The sequence below is a fragment of the Macaca mulatta genome, chromosome 11 (assembly GCF_049350105.2).
Source record: "Macaca mulatta isolate MMU2019108-1 chromosome 11, T2T-MMU8v2.0, whole genome shotgun sequence".
NCBI classification, from domain to species: Eukaryota; Metazoa; Chordata; class Mammalia; order Primates; family Cercopithecidae; genus Macaca; species Macaca mulatta.
In genome coordinates, this window is record NC_133416.1 from 67,023,431 (window position 1) to 67,047,866 (window position 24,436).

Below are 24,436 nucleotides of genomic sequence, written 5' to 3' on the forward strand. Positions count from 1 at the left end.
CCTACTGTATTCTAGTTATTTCTTATCACTAATTTTTATTGCAGGTCTGTGCTGTTTCTTAGAAAGTACATGCATATATATTTCCATAATATGTAAGAAAAAACCTGTATTGCTTATTAAATTAAAATTAAAAACGTTCATGTTAAACTTTTGAAATGAAATATATACTATATATTCTTAAGTTTCCATTAAATGCTGTTACTCAATGCTAATCAACACATAATTTCCCACACCAGACCAAATTAAGGGCATTTATTTTGCCTGAATGTACATAATTGATAATGTCAACAGAAGTCAGACACGGCCCAAAATACAATGAATTCCTAAGGGTTGAAATGAATTTTTACTGTTGTTTTTCATGAGTATACATTTTAATAGATTTATACAGAATAAACTAACACAGTTCAAAAGGAGAACATTACTGGCATCACAGAAGTTCCCCTCAAACCCCTTCCCAGCCTATTCTTGTTCTCTGGACTTTTTGTAAAAATAGACCATTTTTTTAGAGCAAGTTTATGTTTACAGCAAAATTGAAAGTCCAGGGATTTTCCATATACCCCTTGCCCCAATGAGAGGTGACAGTGTGCCAGCAGCCCTCACTCTGGTGCCTCCTCAGCCTCTGCGTCCACTTTGGTGGCACTTGAGGAGCCCTTCAGCCTGCCACTGCACTGTGGGAGCCCCTCTCTGGGCTAGCCGAGGGGGGAGCTGGCTCCCTCTGTTTGCCGGGAAGTGTAGGGGGAGAGGCATGGGCAGAACCCGGGCTGTGCCTGGCTCTTGCTGGCCAGTGCAAGATCCCGGTGGGCATGGACTCCACAGCCCCGCCCTGCGAGCGCCAGCCAGCGTCACTGGGCCCCAGGAAGTGAGGGGCTTAGCACCCGGGCCAGCAGCTGCAAAGGATGCGCTGGGTTCCCCAGCAGTGCCGCTGGTGGGTGCTGCACTGCAGTTCTTGCAGGGCCTTAGCTGCCTCCCTGCAGGGCAGGGCTCAGGACCTACAGCCCACCAAGCCTGAACCTCCCCCATCAACGGGGGCTTCCGCGTGATCCGAGCTTCCCCGTGATCCGAGCTTCCCCAGCACCGCCCTGCTCCACTGGTGCCCAGTTCCATCAACCGCCCAGGGCATGAGGAGTGCGGTGCACCGCAGGTGACTGGCAGGCAGCTCTGCAGGGCCCTGGCACGGGATCCACTAGGTGAAGTCAACTAGGCTCCTGAGTCTAGTGGGGACTTGGAGAACTTTTATGTCTAGCTAAGGGATTGTAAATACACCAATCAGCACTCTGTGTCTGGCTCAAGGTTTGTAAGGGCATCAATCAGTGCTCTGTGTCTAGCTAATCTAGTGGGGACTTGGAGAACTTTTAGGTCTAGCTAGAGGATTGTAAATGCACCAATCAGCACTCTGTGCCTAGCTCAGGGATTGTAAACACACCAATCAGCGCTCTGTCAAAACAGTCCAATCAGCTCTCTGTAAAATGGACCAATAATCTCTCTGTAAAATAGACCAATCAGTTTTCTGTAAAATAGACCAGTCCTCTCTCTGTATGATGGACCAATCAGCAGGATGTGGGTGGGGCCAGATAAGGGAATAAAAGCAGACTGCAGGAGCTATCACGCAGTGAGCTCTAGTCCCCTTGGACGGTGTGGAAGCTTGATTCTTTTGCTATTTACAATAGATATTGTTGCTGCTCACTGTTTGGGCCCATGCTGCTTTTATGAGCTGTTAACACTCACCCTGAAGGTCTGCAGCTTCACTCCTGGCAGTGAGACCATGAACCCACTAGAAGGAAGAAGCTCCAGAGGTATCTGAACATTTGAAGGAATGAAGTCCGACACACCATCTTTAAGAACTGTAACACTCACTGGGAGGGTCCACGGCTTCATTATTGAAGTCAGCGAGACCAAGAACCCACCAATTCTGGACACACCAACACATGCATAGCCTCCCTGGTTATCAACATCACTCCCCATCCCGGCCTCTTGAGTAGTAAATTTGTCACAGTTGATGAAACTGTATTGACACATCATCATTACTCAAAGTTCATAGTTTTTACATTAGGGTTCACTTTTGGCATGGTGCAGTAGTTTCAGTGCACTGAAATTGTGTACTCCAAATATTCATCCATATCCCTTAAACCCTGGCAACCACTGATTACTAGCTCCATAGTTTTCTTTTCAATGTCATGTAGTTAGAATCCTACTGAGTGTAGTGCTTTCAGCTGGCTTCTTTCACTTAGGAATATGCACTTAAGTCTCCCCCATGTGTTTTCATGACTTCAAAGCTCAATTTTTCTAAAGCTGAGTAATACTCCATTGTCTAGATGTTCCAATTTATTAACCTACTGAAGGACATCTCGGTTGTTTCCAACTTTTGGCAATTACTAATAAAGCTGCTTAAAAACATCCTTGTGCAGGTTTTGTGTGGACATAAGTTTTTAACTCCTTTGATTAAATACCAAGGAGTATGGCTGTTGGATTGTATGGTGAGAGAATGTTTGGTTTTATAGAAAGCCATCAAGCTGTCTTTTGAAGTGGCTGTACCATTTTGCATTCCCACCAGCTTTAAATGAGGCTTTGTGTTACATCCTCTCCAGTATTTGGTACCATCAGTGCTCTGAATTTTGGCCATTCTAATATGTGCGTAGTATCTCATTGCTATTTACTTCCCTGCTGACATATGATATAGAACATCTTTTCATATGAGAATTTTCCATCTGTGTATATTCTTGGGTGAAGTGTTAGTCTAGAGTTTTGGTCAATTTATAAACTGGGTTGTTAGTTTTCTTATTGTTTTAAAAGTTCTTTGTATATTTTGGATAACAATCTTTTATCAGATATGTCCTTTGCAAATATTTTCTTCCAGTGCGTGGCTTTTCTTCTTATTCTCCTGACAGTGTTTTTTGTGAGGCAGAATATTTTAATTCTAATGAAGTCCAATTTGTCACTTCTTTCTTTCTTGGATCGTGCCTTTGGGTTGGCATCTAAAAAGGCATTGCCAAACCCTTAATCATCTAGATTTTCTCTTATCTTCCAGGGGTTTTAAATGTTTTTGTTTTTTACTTTTAGATCTATGATCCAATTTCAGTTACATTTTGTGAAAGATTTAAGGTCTGTGTCTAGTTTCATTTTGTTATTGTTGTTTTGTTTTTGCAATGTGGGTGTTCAGTTGTTTCAGCACCATTTGTTGAAAAGAATTTTCTCCGTAGTATTCCATTGCCTCCCTTGCTCCCATTGTCAAAGATCAGTTGATTGTATTTATGTAGGTCTATTTCTGTACTCTCTATTCTGTTTCCTTGATCTGTTTGTCCATCCTTTTGCCAATACCACACTGTTCGGTTTACAGTGGCTTTATAGTGAGTCTTGATGTCAGGTAGTGTTAGTCCTTCAACTTTATTCTTCTCCAATACTGTGTTGGCTATTCTGGGCTGTGCCTCTTCATTTAAACTTTAGAAAGTTTATTTATATCCACAAAATGACTGTCTAGGATTTTGCATTGAGTTACAACATTCTCCTTTAGTTCCACGGAGTTCATTATTACCCACCTTCTGAAGCCTACTTCTGTCAAGTCAACCATCTCAGCCTCAGCCCAGTTTTGTGCCTTTGCTGGAGAGGTGTTACAGTCATTTGAGGGAGAGAAGGCATTCTAGCTTTTTGAGTTTTCAGTGTTTTTACATCGATTCTTTCTCATCTTTGTGGGCTTATCTACGTTGTATCTTTGTGATTACTGACCTTTGGGGTTTTTGTGGGATCTTTTTGTTGATGTTGTTGTTGTTTTCTGTTTGTTCGGTTTTTTTGTTTTTGTTTTTGTTTTTGTTTTTAAAACAGGCAGGCCACTCTACCTTAGAGCTACTTCAATTTGCTGGGGGTTCGCTCCAGACTTCAGTCGACTTGGTTTCTCCCATACCTGGAGGTATCTCCAGCAAAGGATGTGAGACAGCAAAGATGGCAGTCAGCTTCTTCCTCTGGAAACTTGGTCCCAGGTAAGTAGTGACCCATTGCCAGCCTGCCCTACCTGTAGGAAGTGGTCTCACACTGGGTGGTCTCACACCGTCAGGAGTAATGGAACCAGGGACCCAACCAAAGAAGCAGTCTGGCTGTTTTTTGGTAGAGCAGGTGTGTTGTGTTAGGGGTGGCAGGGTCCCTTCCTCATCTAGGCCACCTCTATTCTCCAAACCTGGCAGGCTGGAGTGACTGAGTCAACTGAACCGCAGAGATGACAGCCACCCCTCTCCCCAGGAGCTCCGTCTCAGGGAGAGATCGCTTTGTCAGTAGAACCCTTGCTGGAGTGGCCAAAGCCACACAGGGAGGTCTCACCCAGTGAGGAGGGATGAATCAGGGTCTCACTTAAAGAGACAGTCTGGTCACAATCTGGCAAGGCAGCTGTGCTGCATTGTGGGGGATCTGTTTTCATCTGAACCATCTGTATTCTCCATGATTGGCAGAATGGAGTGGCTGAGTCTACCAAACCACAGAGATGGTGGTCACCCCTCCTCCAGGGAACTTGGACCTGTCTCAGGCAGACTCCAACCCACTGCCATTGGCTGGCTGGAATCCAAGCCAGTGGGTCTTAACTTGTGAGGTACCATAGAAGTGGGGCCCACAGAACAAAGTTACCTGGCTCCCTGGATTCAGCCCTCTTCCTGGGGATATGTACAGATGGATTTCCCACTTTGCCAAGGATCGCAGGGCTGGACTATGTAAAACTATTGGGTCTCTGTGAGTGTGTGAGCAGCTGCTCTGCTGAGACTTCACACAGCTCTGTGTATCAGACCCAAGACCCTGGTGGTGTGGATTCACTAGGGGATCTCCTGTTTTGTGGGTTGCAAAGATCTGTGGGAGAAGCTTGGTTTCCCAGCAGGCTCACACAATCACTCACCGCTTCCCTTGGCTGGGGATGGGGGTTCCTTTGGTCCTGCCCACTTTTCTTAGTTCTCTGTGGATTGAGATGTTCTTCCAGTCAGTCCCAATGTAAGAACCTGGATATCTCATTTGAAGGTGCTGAATTCATTCGCTCCTTTACATTCCTCTCCATGCATGCCACAGACCATCGTTGTGTCTAATCAGCCATCATGGATCCACCCCCTTGGCTGGGATTTTGAGTGAGATTACACTGAATCTGTAGATCAACTTGTAAATAACTGATATCTTGATAATATTGTCTTCCTATCAATGAGCATGGAATATATCTCCATTTATTTAGTTATTCTTTGGTTGCTTTTATCAGATGTTTGTAGTTTTCCTTACATAGATCTTGTATGTGATTTGTTAGATTTATGCCTAAGTATTTAATTTGGGAGATTCTAATATAAATGGTACTGTGTGTTTAATATCAAATGTCACTTGTTCATTGCTGGCATATAGGAAAGTGATGAACTTTTTATTTTGCCCTTATTTTCTACAACCTTGCTATAATTGATTATTAGTTCCAGGAGTTTTTTGTCAGTTAGTTCAGATTTTCTACATAAATGACTATGCCATGTGTGAACAAAGACAGTACTGGGTCTTATACTTTCTGTTTGGGGACATTATTAATTATTGATTGTATTCATTTAATCGGTACAGGCCTATTCATATTGTCTATTTGTTCTCATGTGAGTTTTGGCAGATGTCTTTCAGAGAATTGGCCCATTTCATCTAGGTTATTAAATTTGTGAGCGTAGAGATGTTCATAGTGTTGCTTTATTATCCATTCAATGTCCATAGGAACTATAGTGATGTCTTCCCTTTCATTCTAACATTGGCAATATTTGTTTTCTCTCTCTCTATTTTTCTTACATAGCCTGACCAGAGACCTAACAATTTTATTGATCTTTTTAATGACCCAGCTTCTGGTTTTATTAATTTTCTTCATTAATTTCCTGTTTGCATATTCATTGATTTCTGCTCTTTTATTATTTTTTCTTTCACTTACTTGGATTTAATTTTCTCTTTTTTTTCCTGTTTTCTAAGGATGGAATATTAGATGGTTTATTTCACATCTTTTTTCTTTTCTAATGTATAAATTTGGGTATGAATTTCCCTCTAAGCACTACTTTAGCTATATCCCACAAATTTTGATTTTTTTTTTTTTAATTTTAGTATAGTTCAAAATATTTCAAAATTTTTCTTAAGGTTTCTTCTTCCATCTGTGTTTTATTTAGAAGTGTGTGGTTTAATACCCAAATATTTAGGGATTTTCCAGCTATCTTTCTAGTTCAATTCCATTGTGGCCTGAGAGCAGACAATGATTTCTATTCTTTGACATTTGTTAAGATATGTTTTATAACCCAGAATGTGGTCTGTCTTGGTAAAGGTTCCATGTGACTTCGAGAAGAATGCATATTCTGTTATTGTTGATTGAAGCAGTCTATAGATGCAGATTATGTCCAGTTGATTGATAATGTTGTTCAACTATGTCCTTACTGATTTTCTGCCTGCTGGATCTGTTCATTTTTAATAGAAGTGGGTTGATGTCTCCAACTATAATGGTGGATTCATCTGTTTCTCCTTATCATTCTATCAGTTTGTGCCTTACGTATTTTGACAACCTGTTGTTAGGTGCATACATTAAAGATTGTTAGGTCTTATTAGAAAATTGATTCTTTAATCATTATGCAATGCCCTTCTTTTCACTTGACAACTTTCCTTTCTGTGAATTTTGCTCTGTCTGAAATTAGTATAGCTACCTCTGTTCTCTTGATTAGTGTTAGTATGTTATATCTTTCTCCATCTATTTACTTTTAATCTATATGCATCTGTATATTTAAAGTGGGTTTTTTTGTAGACAATATATAGTTGGGTCTTGTTTTTTGATCCAGTGTAACAATCTCTTTTAACTGGTCCATTTAAACCATTGACTTATTACTGATATTAGTGGATTAATATCACCCAATTTCTTACTAATTTCTATTTGTTACCCTTGTTCTTTGTTCCTATGTTTGTCTTTCACTCTTTTTCTGCTTTTTGTGGTTTTAATTTAGCGTTTTATTCTATTTTCTCCTCTTTCTAAGTATAACAGTTGTTTACTTTTTTGAGTGGTTAACTTAGAACTTACTATACTGACAACTAATTCAAGTACACTTTCAAAAATACTGTGCCACTTCATGGGTAGTGTGAGTACCTTATAATGACAAAATCATCCCAATTATTCCATCCCTTGTATCATGGCTGTTGTTCGTTTCACTTATACATAAGCATGCATAAGAATATATACATGCAGGAGGGCAGGGCCAAGATAGCTGACTAGAAGCAGCTGTAGTCAAAGGCTCTCACTGAAAAGAATGAAAACAGCATGCAAATCCTGCACTGGTAACCAAGGTATCCAGGTTCTATCATCAGGACTGACGAGGTGGTTGATGTGACCCACAGAAGGAAAAGAAAAGCAGGGTGGTATGTCAGTCCACCTGAGAGCCACAAAGGGCAAGGGGAGCCCCCACTCTTAACCAAGGGAGGTGGTGAGTGATTGTGCTACCCAGACTTGGAAACCATGCTTTATCCACAAATCTGTGCAACCCATGGATTAGGAGATCCCACTTGTGAGCCTACACTACCAGTACCTTGGGTCCCAACCATAGAGCTGGTCAGATTCTCAGCAGCCACTCAGCTGAGAGTCTGCCTAAGACTACCAAGTTCCCGGGTGGAGGGGCAGCCATCATCACTGTGGTTGCCTGCTGCCTGAGTCATCTGAGCTCCCTGAGAGAGGGTGGCAGCCATCACTGCAGCTACCTGCTGCCTAAGAAAACTGAGCTCCCCAGGGGAGAGATGGCAGCCATCACTGTCACTGCTAGCTGCCTAAAATGCTGAACTCCTGGTGGGGAATGGCAGCATCCATTACTACAGCTCCAGGTCATCATTGTTCCCCGCTGGTGCTGGGAAAAGGGGATGGCTTGCACCCAAGAGGTATTCACCACCAACTGTGGCAGCTGGTGTCCAGACTGCCTCTTTAGGCCAGACCCTGACCCATCCCTCCTCAGTGGGCAGGGCCTCCCTGCAGGAACTTCAGCAACACCAACCAGGGACTTAGGAACAGAACTCTGATCTCCCAGGGCCTGAGCCCCTAGGGGAAAAGGTGGGTTGATCTCCCAGACTTAGTCTTTCCTGTTGCTAGCTTTGAGGAATTCGAGCAGCCCAGACACTAGTTTTCTCCTCAGCACAGTACACCCCTTCCACCAAGGGACAGCCAGAGTGCTTCGTTAAGCAGGTCCCAGCCCCCTGCTCCCTGAGTTGTTGAGTCCCCCCCCCGCCACCACCAAACAGGGGTCACCAGACAACTTATACAGGAGTGTTCCTACTGGCATCAGGTCAGTGCCCCTCAAGGACAGAGATCACAGAGGAAGGAGCAAGCACCCAACTTTGCTGTTCTCCAGCCTCCTTGGGTGATATCTCTAGGTGCAGGGGGAACCCAGGTGAAGAGGGCCTGAAGTGAACCCCCAGCAAACTGCAACAGCCCTACAGAAGAGGGGCCTAACTGGAAAAACAAACAAACAACAACAACAAAAAAAAAAAACAGAAAGCAACAATATAGCATCAACAAAAAAAGTCCCAACAAAAACCCCATCCAAATGTCAGCAGTCTCAAAGATCAAAACTACACAAACTCACGAAGATAAGAAGCAACAAAAAAAATGGTGGAAACTCAAAAGACCAGAATGTCTCTTCTCTAAATGATTGCAGCACCTCTCCAGCAAGGACAAAGAACTGGGCAGAGGCTGAGATGGATGAATTAATAGAAATAGGCTTCAAAAGGTGGATAATAACAAACTTCACTGAGGTAAAGATGTTCTAACCCAATGAAAAGAAGCTAAAAACCATGATAAAAGGTTACAGAAGCTGCTAACTACAACAACCAGTTTAGTGAGGAACATAAATGACCTGACCGAGCTGAAAAACATAGCACAAGAGCTTTGTGATGCAAACACAAGTATCAATAGCCAAAAAATCAAGCTGAAGACAGAATATCAGAGCTTGAAGACTATCTTGCTGAAATAAGGCAAGCAGACAAGATTAGAAAAAAAAGAAATAAAAAGGGATGAACAAAACCTCCAAGAACTATGGGGCTATGAGAAAAGACCAAAGCTATGACTAATTGGAGTACCTGAAAGAGATGGGAGAATGGAACCAAGATGGAAAACAACTTCAGGATATCATCCTGGAGAACTTCTCCAACCTGTCAATATAGGGCAACATTCAAATTCAGAAAACCCAGAGTACCCCAGTAAGATCCTGCACAAGAAGATAAATCCCAAGACATATAATCATCAGATTCTTCAAGGTCAAAGTGAAGGAAAAAATGTTAAAGGCAGCCAGAGAAAAAGGCCAGGCCGCCTACAAAGGGAAGCCCATCAGACTAACATTGACTCTCTCAGCAGAAACTCTACAAAGCAAAAGAAAGTGGGGGCCAATATTCAACATTTTTAAAGAGAAGAATTTCTAACTCAAAATTTCATATCTGGTCAAACTAATCTTTGTAAGTGAAGGAGAAATAAAATCTTTTTCAGACAAGTAAAAGCTGAGGGATTTCGTCACCACCAGGCCTGCCTTGCAAGAGCTCCTGAAGGAAGCATTAAATATAGGGGAAAAAAACAAAAACAAAAAAACTGGTTCCAGCCATTGCAAAAACACATAGAGACCAATGGCATTATGAAGAAACTGCATCAACTAATCTGCAAAATAACTCACTAGCATTATGATGACAGAATCAAATTCACCCATAACAATATTAACCTTAAATGTGAATAGGCTAAATGCCCCAATTAAAAGACACAGACTGGCAAATTGGATAAAGTGTCAAAACCCATTGGTGTGCTGTATTCAAGAGACCCATCTCCTGTTCAAAGATACACATAGGCTCAAAATAAAAGGATGGAGGAAAATTTACCAAGCAAATGGAAAGCAGGTAAAAGCAGGGGTTGCAATCCTAGTTTCTGACAAAACAGACTTTAAGCCAACAAACATCAAAAAAGACAAAGAAAGGCAATATATAATGGTAAAGGGATCAATTCAGTAAGAACAGCTAACAATTCTAAATATATATGCACCCAATACAGGAGCACTCAGATTCATAAAGCAAGTTCTTAGGGACCTACAAAGAGACTTAGATGCCCACACAATAATAGTGAAATACTTTAACACCCCACTGTGAATATTAGACAGATCATTGTGACAGAAAATTAACAAGAATATTCAGGACTTGAACTCAGCTTTGGATCAAGTGGACCTGATAGATATTTAGAGAATTCTGCACCTCAAAACAACAGCATATACATTCTTCTCAGTGCAACATGGCACTTACTCTAAAATTGATTACATGAGTGGAGGCAAAACACTCCTCAGCAAATGCAAAAGCACTTAAATCATAACAATCAGTCTCTCAGATCATAGTGCAATAAAACTGGAACTCAAGATTAAGAAACCCACTCAAAACTACATGGAAATTGAACAACCTGCTCTGGAATGACTCCTGGGCAAGTATTGAAATTAAGACAGAAATCAACAAGTTCTTTGAAACCAAGGAGAAAAAAGAGACAACATATCAGAATCTCTGGGTTCCAGCTAAAGCAGTGTTAACAGAGAAATTTATAGCACTAAATTCCTACATCAGAAAGCTAGAAGATCTCAAATCAACACCTTAACATTACACCTAAAAGAACTAGAGAAACAAGAGCAAAGAAATCCAAAAGCTAGCAGAAGACAATAATTATGATCAGAGCTGAACTAAAGGAGATAGAGACACACATAAAAAATAAAAATAAAAAAATCAATGAATCTAGGAGCTTTTTTTTTCTCAAATATTAATAAGACAGACTGCTAGCTAGGTTAATAGAGAAGAAAATAAAGAAGAATCAAATAGACGCAATAAAAAATGATAAAGGGAATACCACAACTGACCCCACAGAAATACAAACAACCATCAGAAAATACTATAAACATCTCTAGGCAGGTAAACTAGAAAATCTAGAAGATATGGATAAATTCCTAGACACATACACCCTCCCATGATAAAACCAAGAAGTTGAATCCATGAATAGATCAATAACAAGTTCTGAAATTGAAGCAGTAATAAATAGCCTACCAACCAAGAAAAGTCCAAGACCAGATGGATTCTACCAGAGGTACAAAGAAGAGCTGGTACCATTTCTTCTGAAACCATTCCAAACAATTGAAAAGGAGGAACTTATCTCTAACTAAATCTTATGAGGTCAGCATCATCATGATACCAAAACCTAGCAGAGATACAACAACAAAAAACTTCAGGTCAATATCCCTGATGAACATCGATGCAAAAATCCTTAATAAAATACTGGGAAACTGACTGGGTACAGTGGCTCATGCCTGTAATCCCCACACTTCGGGAGGCCAAGGCAGGCAGATCACGAGGTCAGGAAATCAAGACCATCCTGGCTAACACAGTGAAACCCCATCTCTACTAAAAATACAAAAAATTAGCCAGGCGTGGTGGCGGGTGCGTGTAGTCCCAGCTACTAGGGAGGCCGAGGCAGGAGAATGGCTTGAACCCGGAAGGTGGAGCTTACAGTGAGCCGAGATCACGCCACTGCACTCCAGCCTGGGCAACAGAGCAAGACTCCATCTCAAAAACAAAAAACAAACAAACAAAAAATACTGGCAAACCAAATCTAGCAGCATATCAAAAAGCTTACCCACACAATAAAGTTGGCTTCATCCTTGGGATGCAAGGCTGGCTCAACATACACAAATTAATAAACATGTTTCATCATATAGAGCTAAAGTCAAAAACCACATTATTATCTCAATAGATGTAGAAAAAGCCTTTGATTAAATTCAACATCCCTTCATGTTAAAACTCTCAATAAACTAGGTATTGATGGAACATATTTCAAAATAATAAGAGCTATTTATGACAGACCCACAGTCAATATCATACTGAATGGGCAAAACCTGGAATCATTCCCTTTGAAACCCAGCATAAGACAAGGATGCCCTCTCTCCCCACTCCTATTCAACGTAGTATTGAAATTCTGGCCAGGGCAATTAGGCAAGATAAATAAATAAAGGGCATTCAAATAGAAAGATAAAAAGTCAAATTGCCTCTGTATGCAGATGACATGAACCTATACCAAAAAATCCCATCGTCTTAGCCCCACAACTCCTTAAGCTGATGGGCAACTTCAGCAAAGTCTCAGGATACAAAATCAATGTGCAAAAATCACAAGCATTCCTATACACCAACAATAGACGAGTAGAGAGCCAAGTCATGAATGAACTCTCATTCACAATTTCTGCAAAGAGAATAAAATACCTAGGAATACAGCTAACAAGCAATGTAACCTCTTGAAGGAGAACTACAAACCACTGCTCAAGGAAATAATAGAAATCACAAACAAATGGAAAAACATTCCATGTTCCTGGTTAGGAAAAATCAACATCATAAAAATGGCCATATTGCCCAGAGTAATTTATAGATTCAATGCAATTCCTATTAAACTACCCTTGGCATTCTTCACAGAACTAGAAAAAACTGCTTTAAATTTTCTAAGGAGTCAAAAAAGAGCCTGTATATCCAAGACAATCCTAAGCAAAAAAAAAAAAAAAAAAAAATCTGGAGGCCTCACACTATCTGACTTAAACTATACTACAAGACTACAGTAACCAAACCAGAATGGTACTGGTACCAAAACAGACACATAGACAAATGGAACAGAATAGTGATCTCAGAAAGAAGATCATACATCTACAACTATCTGATCTTCAACAAACTTGACAAAAAACAAGAAATAGAAAAATGATTCCCTATTTAATAAATGGTGCTGGGAAAACTGGCTAGCCATATACAGAAAATTGAAACTGGACCCCTTCCTTATACCTTTTAAAAAATTAACTCAAGATGGATTAAAGACTTAAATGTAAAACCCAAATCTATAAAAACCCTTGAAGAAAAATCTAGGCAATACCATTCAGGACATAGGTACAGAAAAAGTTTAATGACAAAAATATCAAAAGCAATGGTAACAAAAGGAAAAATTGACAAATGGTATCTAATTAAACTAAAGAGCTTCTGTATAGCAAAATAAACTGTCATCAGAGTGAACGGGCAACCTATGGAAATTTTGCAATCTATCCATCTGACAAAAGTCTAAAATCCAGAATCCACAAGGAACTTAAACAAATTTACAAGAAAAAAAAAACCATTAAAACGTGGGCAAAGGACATTAACAGACAGTTCTCAAAAGAAGAGATTTATGTGGCCAACAAACATATATTAAAACTCAGCATCACTGATCATTAGAGAAATGCAAATCCAAGCCTCAATGAGATACCATCTCATACCATTCAAAATAATGATTATTAAAGGGTCAAGAAATAACAAATGCTGACAAGGCTGTGGAAAAATAGAAATGCTTTTACACTGGTGGTGGGAATGTAAATTAGTTCAACATTGTGGAAGACAGCTTGATGATTACTGGGTATATACTCCCATTACTGGGTATATAGTCAATGAATAGAAATTATTCTATCATAAAGATACATGCACACGTATGTTTATTTCAGCACTATTCACAATAGCAAAGACATGGAATCAACCCAAATGCCCATCAATGATAGACTGGATAAAGAAAACTTGGTACACCATGGAATACTTTGTAGACATAAAAAGGAACGAGATTATGTTCTTTATAGGGGCATGGCTGTAACTAGAAGCCATTGTCTTCAATAAGCTAACACAGGAACAGAAAAACCAAACACTGCATGTTCTCATTCATATGTGGGATCTAAACAGTGAGAACACATGAACACAGGTAGGGGAGCAACACACACTGGGGGCTGTTGGGTGGGTAGTGGGAGGGAGAGCAGAAGGATAAGCAGCTGATGCTTGTGGGGCTTAATACCTAGGTGATGGACTGATGGGTGTAGCAAACCACATGGCACACGTTTACCTATGTAACAAACCTGCACATCCTGCACATGTATTCCAGAACTTAAAATAAAATTAAAAGAAAAAGATATATCTCTCTATATATACATGCATACATAATCAAATACATTGTTGCTATTATTATTTTGAACAAACTGTTACCTTTTAGGCAAATTAAGAATAAGAAAACTAAAAGTTTTTACATTTACCTTCACCTATTTCTTCTCAGATGTTCTTCCTTTCCTTCCTGTAGATCCAAATGTCTGATCTACATAATTTTTCTTCTCTTTAAAGAACTTCTTTTACTATTTCTTACAAGGGAGTTCTACTGGTAACAACTACCCTCAATTTTTGTTTTTCTGAGAAACTCTATGTTTCTTCTTCACTTTTGAAAGTTAATTTCATAGGATATAGAATCATAAATCAGTCAGTTTTTTTCTCTCAACACATTAAATATTTCACTGTGTTGTCTTCTTGGTTACATGGTTTCTGAGACATTAGATTCAATTATTAGCTTTGCTTTTCTAATAAGTATGGTGTTTTCCCCCTCTGGCTTCTTTCAGAATTTTTTTAAAAGTCTTTAATTTTCTGTACTTTGAAAATTATACGCCTAGATATAGCTTTTCTGATATTTATCCTGCTTAGTGTCCTTTGAAATTCCTCCATCTGTGGTTTGATGTCTGACATCAAATAGGATAAATTTTTAGTGATTATTGTTTCAAATATTACTTCTGTTCCTTTCTCCCTTCTCCTCCTGGTATTCCCATTATGCATATGTTATACCTTTCATAGTTGTCCCACAGTTCATTGATATTCTGGGGTATTCTCAGTCTCTGTCTCTGTCTCTCTCTCTCCTCTCTCTCAGGGAGCTTTGCTTTTTAGTTTTTAAAGTTTCTATTGAGATATCCTCAAGCTCAGAGAAGCTATTCTCCATCATTTCTCACCTACTAAGAAGCCTGCCAAAGGCATTCTTCATTTCTGTTACAGTGTTCTTGATCTCTAACATTTCTTTTTTATTCTTTCTTAGAATTTTCATCACCCTGCTTACATTGCCACCTAAGTTCTTGCAGATTGTTACTTTATCTGTTAAATCCCATTACATATTAATCACAGTTGCTTTAAATTTGTAGTCCTATAATTCCAACATCCTTGCCTTATTTGAGTCTGACTCTGATGCTTGCTGTTTCTTTAAAATGTGCCTTTTGTTTTGTTTCTTACCTTTTATTATGTGTTATAATCTTTTCCTGATATCCAGACATGAATAACTGGGTAAAATAAATGGATGTAAATAGGCCTTTAGTAATGTGGTGATAAGGTGTGGGGGAGGGGAGCATTCTATAGTCTTCTTCTTATGTTTCAGTCTTTAGTGAGCCTTTGTGTCTGGACGGTGAACTTCACCTGCTTCTCAATTTCCTTTCCTCCCCTTCTGTGGGACAGGATGGCTAGAGCTGGATGGAGCTGGTTATTTCTCTTAGCTAGGGTCACTTAGACTTGGATACAACTCCAGAAGGTTAGGCTTTGATTAACTAGTTTCTTCTTGTTAAGAACTGAATGCTCTGAGGTATTTCTTAATGGTTCATTTTCCCCTCACCCTGCCAGAAGCATAAGGTGTTAGTCTGATATTCACTGTGAAGACCTGGCAGAGCTCTGTGAGGTAAGTCTTATAAAAGCGTGTGGTAGCCTCTGATGGCTGGGTCCCCCTAGAGTACTTATCTCTCAGATTTTTCCTCATTGAGCCTCTAGCAATTCAAGTACAATTCAGGTTTGCTACCTGGGCAGTGGTGTTACAGGACAGGGGTTCTGATCCAGACCTTAAGAAAGGGTTTTCGAATCTCACACGAGAATTTAGGTTGAGTTCACAGTGCAAAGTGAAAGCAAGTTTAAAGAAAGTAAAGGAATAAATGAATGGCTATTTCGTAGACACAGCAGCCCCGAGGGCTGCTGGTTGCCCATGTTTATGGTTATTTCTTGATGATATACTAAACAAGAGGTGGATTACTCGTGCCTCCCATTTCTCGACCATATAGGGTAACTTCATGACATGGCCAAGGCATTTGTAAACTGTCATGGAGCTGGGGGGAGTGCAGCAGTGAGGACAACCGGAGGTGACTCTTATGGCTATTTTGCTTTGGGTGGGTTTTGGCTGGCTTCTCCACTGAAAACTGTTTTATTAGCAAGGTCATTATGACCTGTATTTTGTGCTGACCTTCTATCTTATTCTGTGAATTAGAATGCCTTAACTGTCTGGGAGTGCAGCCCAGTAGGTTTCAACCTTATTTTCCCCAGCTCCTGTTTAAGAAGGAGTTGCTCTGGTTTACAGGCCTTTGACAGTGGTTCCTGCAGAAGTTATTACTCATGGTTTCTGCTTCCATAAATTGTGATTATCTGTATTTACCTGTTGGTGTCTCCATTTGAGCAAGAGGGTAGCAGCTTGCGCCCTGATCTTCACTCTTATAGAGCTAAGAAGAGTTGCTGATTTTTGGTTTGTTCAGTGTTTTACTTGTGGTTAGAACAGAGAAGTGACTTCCAAGTTTTTAGATGCTGGGCTAGAAACTAATCTCACCCCATCCTTTCTAAAAAATTGCTGCTAAATTATATCTCATCTTCTAATCATTATTTTTAATGCAAGTATAGTGTTCAATATTTTTGTTTTTGTCCTGAACTTTTATCACACAGTTTATTTCAAGATAGTGATTAAAACTACATTTTTTGAATAATAAGAAAAGGAAATGGTTCTGAAATTTATCAACCTGAAAATTGTTGGTCATCATAATGGGAAGACTTATGTGCTTGCATTTAAAGTACATATTAATGGGGCATTGATAATTAATCTGTACCAGTCTCACCTATTAACCAAACTATCTTGATGCAGTTCTATTTTGGGTGATATTAATTTTGTAACATTCCGTTAACAGATACAGAACATTTTACAATGTGGAAATTAGAGAAACTTTTGTGGAAAAATGATATATATACAACAAAGAGAGCTTGAGACATATTTAGTAATGGATTTACATTTGATTTGATACAAATTAATAGAGTTATCTTAAAAATTGGATGGAAAATTAAATGTGAAACACTTAAAACTCTATTTCACTTGTAATAAGCAATATATATTAGCCCTTATTATCTATTATAAGATCCTACCTCTCAAATATAATTTTACCTCATGAAGCCATTAACCCATGTCAATAAATTAAAATTACATATGAAGTTCCCTAATAGTTCCATTTTTACTTTAATATAACTCATCGCTATCAAATAAAGGATTTCACAAGGAATGTAGTATTGCAGATAAGTAAGTTATGTATTATAGTACTCTTAATTAACACAAACTAATCAACATATTTGAACCACTAACTTACTACTGCAGTAATTAGGAATGCATTTAGAAATACAAAACCAAATTGCAGTGGCCTATGCAAATAAGTTTTATCCCCCTCATGTAACAAGAAATCCAGAAATAGCTGCCTAAGAGCTGTTTCAAGTCTGAGTGATGTCATCAGAGACCGAGAGTCTTTCTGACTTTCTGCTTGGTAAGTCTTAGTACTGACAAATGGTTTTCACTGTATTTATCACCTCATGACTGCTGCACCTTTCACCATCACTCCCACCAATCATTCCAGGTAGGATGATTGGGAAAGTGCAAGTGATGCAGTGCAGAGGGAAAAGGGCTGTGCCAATTGAATGTGACCCTTCAATCATTAAATAAGGGGCTTTCTCTGAAGTCCATTTTGGGGAGCATCCCACTGCCATCTCACTAGCCAGAACTGACTGGGTGACAATGTGACCACTCCTAAACAGTCCAGTGGTGATTCTTCCCTGAAGTTTCCGTAGACTCTGTCTCCCCTGAGCTCAAGGGCCTTTCATCTATTTCTAACAGGTTAGTAACAATAACAGGTCAGACAGGCTGGGTGCGATGGCTCATGCCTGTAATCCCAGCACTTTGGTAGGCCAAGGTGGGCAGATCACCTGAGGTCCGGAGTTCGAGACCAGCATGGCCAACATGGTTTAGTAGGACAGAAACCCTGTCCCTACTAAAAATACAAAAATTAGCTGGGTGTGGTTGTGGGTGCCTGTAATCCCAGTCACTTGAGAGACTGAGGCAGGAGAATCACTTGAACTCAGGAGGCAGAGGTTGCAGTGAGCCGAGATTGTGTCATTGCACTCCAGCCTGGATGACAAGAGTGAAACTCTGTCTCAAAAAAGAAAAAAAAAAAAAAAGAGAGAGGGAGAGAGAGAAGCTCAGATAAATATTAGGTGCCTGTCACGGTGTGGAACTTGACATAATAAGCTACATAGATTAGCTTAATATATATGAATGAATTTCACCTAATAGATAAAATTAGGTAAAAAACATTATGTAATATAGCTTTCATCCACAAGGTTATTAAGTCAAAATAGAAAATATTTTTCTCATATATTTTCTCCTAGACAGGAAGGGAGAAGGAAAGTGCATTTGTGTGTTTGTGCGTGTGTTTTTTAGGAACAGGGCCTGGTGGGCATGGGGGAGTTGTATATTGTGTTCAGAGGTTTTCTGCACACAAATTTGGACAAATTCACAAGTGGTAGTGGTAGGGTGGTATATATGACAAATGAATAAAAATATTAAAAGCACATAAACAGCTATATAAACCATAAAACATATTACTTCATGCATTTGACAAATATATTTGAATACTTATAATTGTAGAGATGTTCTAAATGCTAAGTTTATGGCAGTAAACAAAATAGTAAAACGTTTAGAACACATAATTTTCTAGTGGAGAAAACAAACAAAAAAGGTAAATCATTACATATGTTAGATAATAAGTGCTAAGAAAATAACAGCGCAAGGAAGGGGGATAAAGAGGTTGCAATTTTAGATAGAACAGAAAATGTAAATTCGGTGATGTTTGCATATAAAGATAAAGGAGGTGAAGAAACAAGCCATGAAGATTTCTGAAGAAGGAATATCCTGAGCAAAGAAAACAGTAAGTGCAAAAGCTCTAAGTCAGGAGTACATCTGACATGTTCAAGAAAGGGCAAGGTGTTGTTCAGCAGGGTTCAAACAGAGAAAAAAGGGAGAAAGCAGCAGATGAGATCTTAGAGGGAATTAGGGACCAATTTTAGAAACCTGGTGATCAGATAAAGGACTTTGACTTGTACACTAAGAGAAAGTAGCATTGGTTACAATTATTTTTCATAAAGATAGAAAATAAAAACAATAAAAATGTCACAAATCAATCAACAGGGCTCTACCATCTCCATGGACATTACCACACTCCACCTGTGGTCCCTGTTCTAATTCACATAGGTCTTTATCTAATCCCCTAGTTCTTTATATCCCATAAATATTCCATATCTAGTCTTTCACTCAAATTTTCCCCATGATTATTTAACTTTTGTGTTCTACCTAGATTCTTATCAAATTACCACCATCCTTCCAAATATTCAATGATGTTTTTGTTTTGTAAAATAAAAAGATCAATATCAAGAGCATGGTATAAAAATGCCTCATTAGCTATCACTACTTAGCTTTCCAGACTTATTTCTTAATAAGTCCTTTTATCATTTCTAAAATATAGACCCATGTGTCTCTTTATTTTCATAAGTCTGCCCCGCCCCCCCCCCCTTTTTTTTGCCTCATGCTATTTCATAAGCCTATAATGCTCTTTCCCATTTCTTGACCTGATGAACTCCTACTTACCAAGGTTTGGTCAATGATTTTCAGCTATTGATTTTTGCAATAAGATTTAAGATGGAACCTTGACATTTAATTCTTCTAACACACCGAATTCCACACATTCTAATTTTTGAACAAAATTATAATAGGCTCAGAAAGATAATCTACACTTGTATTTGAAATAGGGAAAATTATGTAAACACACCAGAAACCAAAATTTCATCTTTATAATATGTAGAATAGCTATGTGCAAAATGCTTTGGGACTATTTGCTATTTGCTCCTCATCAAATGTCCCCTGATCCTCCTGCAAGCTCCTATCTTATCATCCATTAACATAGAAATCAAGCTCAAGTATTTTCATCCTCTGCTAGCAAATAATCTTCCTCTCCTTGCTAATAATCTCCCTAGGTTTTGCCCTTTGTCTAATCACTAAATTCTAAATTTACAATGCTACTCTAACCAAAGAGTTGCCTGCTATTCAGCCCCCTAGTGGATGAAACATGTAATTTGTGTAGTACGGTACACAGACCCCGAGGGGATGTGTTTACTCAGAGCACTTAATTATAAGACATAGGGAGCACTGTAAGACACAGAGAGCATTTTACTTGCTCTTGCTTAATGTATCTTTATTTTCTTCCAAAATATACTATAACTTTCTTAACAGCAAGCATCATGCTTTCATCCTTAAAAAAGAATATCAATAAAGTGCTGAGAATGCACGAGATGACTGTGCATCCATACTGATTATCTTTGAGAATTTACTGAAGTCTCAACTTAGTTTACAGTGTGGAATATTGACAGTAAAATTATATAGGATTATGCCTCACTTAACCAGTACTATGAATTAGATAAACATCTATAAAACATTAAAAAAATCAACTCCAGGCCTAGTTTATAAGTACAGTCTTCCATTTTTGACCAAAAAAATGCACCCAAGTTAGATAAGTAAAAGAAATTTCTTCCTCAGAAATCACTTGACATGCCACTTGATTCAAGGATCTCAACTTAAGTCTTTAGGACTGAGTCTTTTTCCATTGCTCAGTATCAATTTCCTCTATACAGGTTACATTCTAAGACTTCTTATAGTTTCAAAATGTTTGTCAATTGTTCCTGGCTTACATACATGATCATAGCTTCAAGTCTAGCAAAACAGTGACCATTTCGTCCTAGTGGCTCCTCACAAGCCCCAGAATTCTGCTTCAATATAGTTGGCCAAATGCTCATCATTCAACCAATCCCTGTGTCTAAGGCAGTTCAGGGCTTTGCTTGGCCAGGCTAAATCTCAAATGCAGAGATTTAGCTTGTGACAGAGACCCTCCTGAACCTTGTGGTCTGAGTTTGAATGGAGGATATTTTCCTGAAGGAAATTTGAGATTTTATGCCTGAGAGGAGGAGTTGCTAGGTTGAAAGACAAAATGGCTACTATGTATTGGAAAAAAAAAAAAAAAAAAAAAATGATGACATTAAGTTACTATGTTTCTATTGATTATAGTTCTTCATTTCCAATTTGCTTTAATTGAGATAACTTATGCCTCATAGATTCAAATTAAAAATATAATTGTCATTATCATCATATCAAGCTTCTTGACTTCTATGTGAAAGGCACTATATTAAAATTATGTTTGCTCATTACCCTAAGTTGAGATGAATGTAATCATTTCCTATTTTAAAGAATAACTAAATATAGAGCATAATTATATTCACTATCACCAAGTCAAACTTTCATACTATATTTTACTTTTCAAGTTAATTATAAGAAAATCTATTTACAGCAGTTTTTCCCATTGTCCTCTTCACATAATTTTCTTTATACATTTTGTTTACATAATTTTTGTTTTAAAATTAAAAAGCCAATCTTAAGCTTGGTGTTGTTAATTTTATATAATATTAGCTTGAAGTTCTAGCAAATGAAAATTAAATTGTAAACATGATTATATGATACTAATCATTTGAATACTATTTTAAGAAAAATATATGTCAAGTTGTATATTTACATTAGGAAATAGTGTAATCACACATATTTCTCTAAAGTTCTAACTATTATCTCACAGGTTTTTTATATAACATATTAGCTAAATAATACTTTTTTAAAAACTAGTATGAGAAAAAAGAAGTCCAAATATATCACTAATAAAGCAAAGCATAATAGATGCAGTCATCCGCACACTCACACACACAGTCATGCACCACATGATGACATTTTAGTTAATGACGGATTGCATATACGATGGTGGTCCCATAAGATTATAATGGAGCTGGCCTATATAGGAGTACCACTTTTTTAAATCTTTCATGCCATATTTTTACGTACCTTTTCTATATTTAGATACACAAATACTTACCATTGTGTTATAATTGCCTGTGGTGTTCAATACAGTAACATTCTGTACAATTTTGTAGCCTAGGAACAATAGGCTATACGTATAGCCTAGATGTGTTGTAGGCTATACATATAGCCTAGATGTGTAGTAGGCTATACTCTCAAGGTATGTGTAAGAACACTCTATGATGTTCATATGGTGAGGAAGTTGCCTAATAACACATTTCTCAGAACATACTTCCATTGCTAAGTGACACATAACTGTATTATAATAACCTGGGATTCTTAGCAATTGTATTGGCCATAACAATTGCAAATGGTTGGGACTCAATTCAATCCATCTTAAGCAAATACACACACAAACACACACACACACCCACACACATACACACACATATATATACACACACACACACAAGATATTAGAGTACTTCACAGAATTGAAGGAAGAATTGTAAGCCTCAGGGCATCTCTGGCATATTGAAATTGGCACTCTCAGGATACTCTGCTGTCTATCATCTCTGCTTTTCTCTGTATGGCAGGCTTATTCTTTCTGTCTTTGTGACAGGTAAATATATTCTGGGCCTATATTCCTGAAACTCTATATCCATAGAAGAAAGAGATATTCACCATCCTCTAAACATGCATGTGTACATAATAGCTCCAACTCCAACACATACACATGTTCCAGTTAAAAAGCCAGAGGAGTGATTCTTATTGTCCCTTCTTGGATTATTATGCCTACCCCTGGACCAATACCTTGAAGCCTGTTTATAGATTATGAATCTTTCAACTTGGGTCACATGGCACCCCTGGGGTCAAGGGCCAGGTTAGGTTATCAGAGAGGAGGAGGAGATCTACTGGGTGAAGATGTTAAGTACCACAATAACCAAAGAGAAAGTTTGGTTAGAATAATTTGAATGATTACTCTAATTCTTTATTTATTTTTGCTTCCCTCCGGGTCAGAGATATAAAAACATTAGGTAGGTATGTGCAAACTCTGGAGTTAACAAGGGCAATATATGGGGGGAATGAGCATGCAGAGAGGCATATTGGAATCCTCAGGAGAAAATTAATTGGAAAATGTTTTCAAAATTGTCAATCTATTCAAATATTTAGTTGAAATTTCAAATTACATTAAATGAGAGCTTAATATTTGTATGCTTAGCAAAAGTGACCATGGGTTTATAAAGATTTAGAAAATTAATGTAACAGAACTGACTTTGTTCTATTGACAAAACCCAAACCCTAAAATTGATCCCAAAGTAATGCTTGGAAATGAAACGCTAAATTTCAGCAAATAAGTAATAATTAACTTTCTACATATGTGTCATGTCATATCTAGGGAATATTTAGTAAGTCTTTAGGATATTTCTTGATGAACTCTAATTTCTAATTGAACAACTTGAGATAACATATTCAATCTCTTCTCTATTATGCTTATCACATTGTCACCTAGAGAGATAGAAAGCACAATATTAGCAGCATTCCTGACAGATGATTCTTGAATACTATTTTTTTTTCCCAACAGAAGAGCATTCCTCACACTTCCTTGTAAAATTTCTAATTTTGCCAATTTGATTTAAGTTTTACCTATTGAAGACATGAACTAAGGAAAGAATGTTAGTGACCCAGTCTATCTCCAGAAACATTTAACAAAATGGTGTGCCTGTGATTGTGTTTATTTATGCATGAACATATATGGAGAGGGGACTCATAGCTTTTATCAGAATTTCCAAGGCATCTGTAAACTAAAATATGCTTTAAAACCATTTAAAATGGGGGAAACACAGAGTTATTGCTTATTTGAATAGAAATATGTCAGCAGCTGCCAGTCTGGAGGCCTTCCCACAGCTGTGCAGAACTTAGCTCTGCGCGCGGCTGTTGCCTCTGCTGCTCCCCGGGCTGGGGCTGTTTCCCTCTACAAACACGCCTCCAGTGTTCGCAGCCCTCATCCTGCCATACAGCCTCTGCAGGCACCCCAGCCTGAGGTCCAAGTGCGGGGACAGGAGCCACTGACTGCCTCCACGCTGGCCGCAGCACACCCCCAGGAACAGAAGCGGATGCTGAGAGAACGCTTGTTCCCGCTCATCCAAACAATGCATTCAAACCTGACGGGGAATATCACGGGAATACTGCTGGAGATCGACAACTCTGAGCTGCTGCACATGTTAGCGTTCCCCCAGTCTCTCCACTCTAAGGTGGATGAAGCGGTAGCAGTTCTACAGGCTCATCATGCCAAGAAAGAAGCTGCCCAGAAGGTGGGCGCTGTTGCTGCTGCTACCTGTTAGACAAGGAAAAATCGATTCAAAAGCCAATTAACCCCTCATGAAGTTCAGCTCAAGGTTTGAAGACTTCCTAGCTTGTCCTATGGACCTCAACACCAAGAACTACAAATTGCAAATTTAATAGGTAATTTTGTATCAAAACGTCAATTATGAAGTGCCTAGAATTTTTCAATTATACAAATATGGTCTCAGGGTTCTGCTGTGGCCCAGTGTTAACTTTTTTTTCTATTGTGGGTTTTGATTTGTCCTCCAATAAATTGGTTTATTTCGTGTACCCAAGTCTTAACATTTCTCAATAAAG

The 24,436-nt window shown here is 38.7% G+C and overlaps 1 protein-coding gene across 1 annotated transcript; it reads left to right on the top strand.

Moving 5' to 3' along the window:
- Window positions 1–745: 745 nt before the first annotated feature.
- Window positions 746–24,436, top strand: LOC713774 (polyadenylate-binding protein 4). Its single transcript, XM_077953099.1, has 4 exons — window positions 746–925; window positions 3,817–3,971; window positions 4,434–4,551; window positions 23,662–24,436. Exons 1-4 carry the CDS (start codon window positions 746–748, stop codon window positions 24,136–24,138), a joined length of 930 nt encoding a protein of 309 aa, XP_077809225.1. The 3' UTR covers window positions 24,139–24,436.

Excerpts from the sequence above, each read along its gene's own strand:
- LOC713774 (XM_077953099.1), top strand. The coding sequence starts at position 746 with ATGGGCAGAACCCGGGCTGTGCCTGGCTCTTGCTGGCCAGTGCAAGAT. Across the intron at positions 926-3,816 it reads GTTCCCCAGCAGTGCCGCTG|GCAGGCCACTCTACCTTAGA; the intron begins GTGGGTGCTGCA and ends TTTTTAAAACAG. Across the intron at positions 3,972-4,433 it reads CTCTGGAAACTTGGTCCCAG|AATGGAGTGGCTGAGTCTAC; the intron begins GTAAGTAGTGAC and ends CATGATTGGCAG.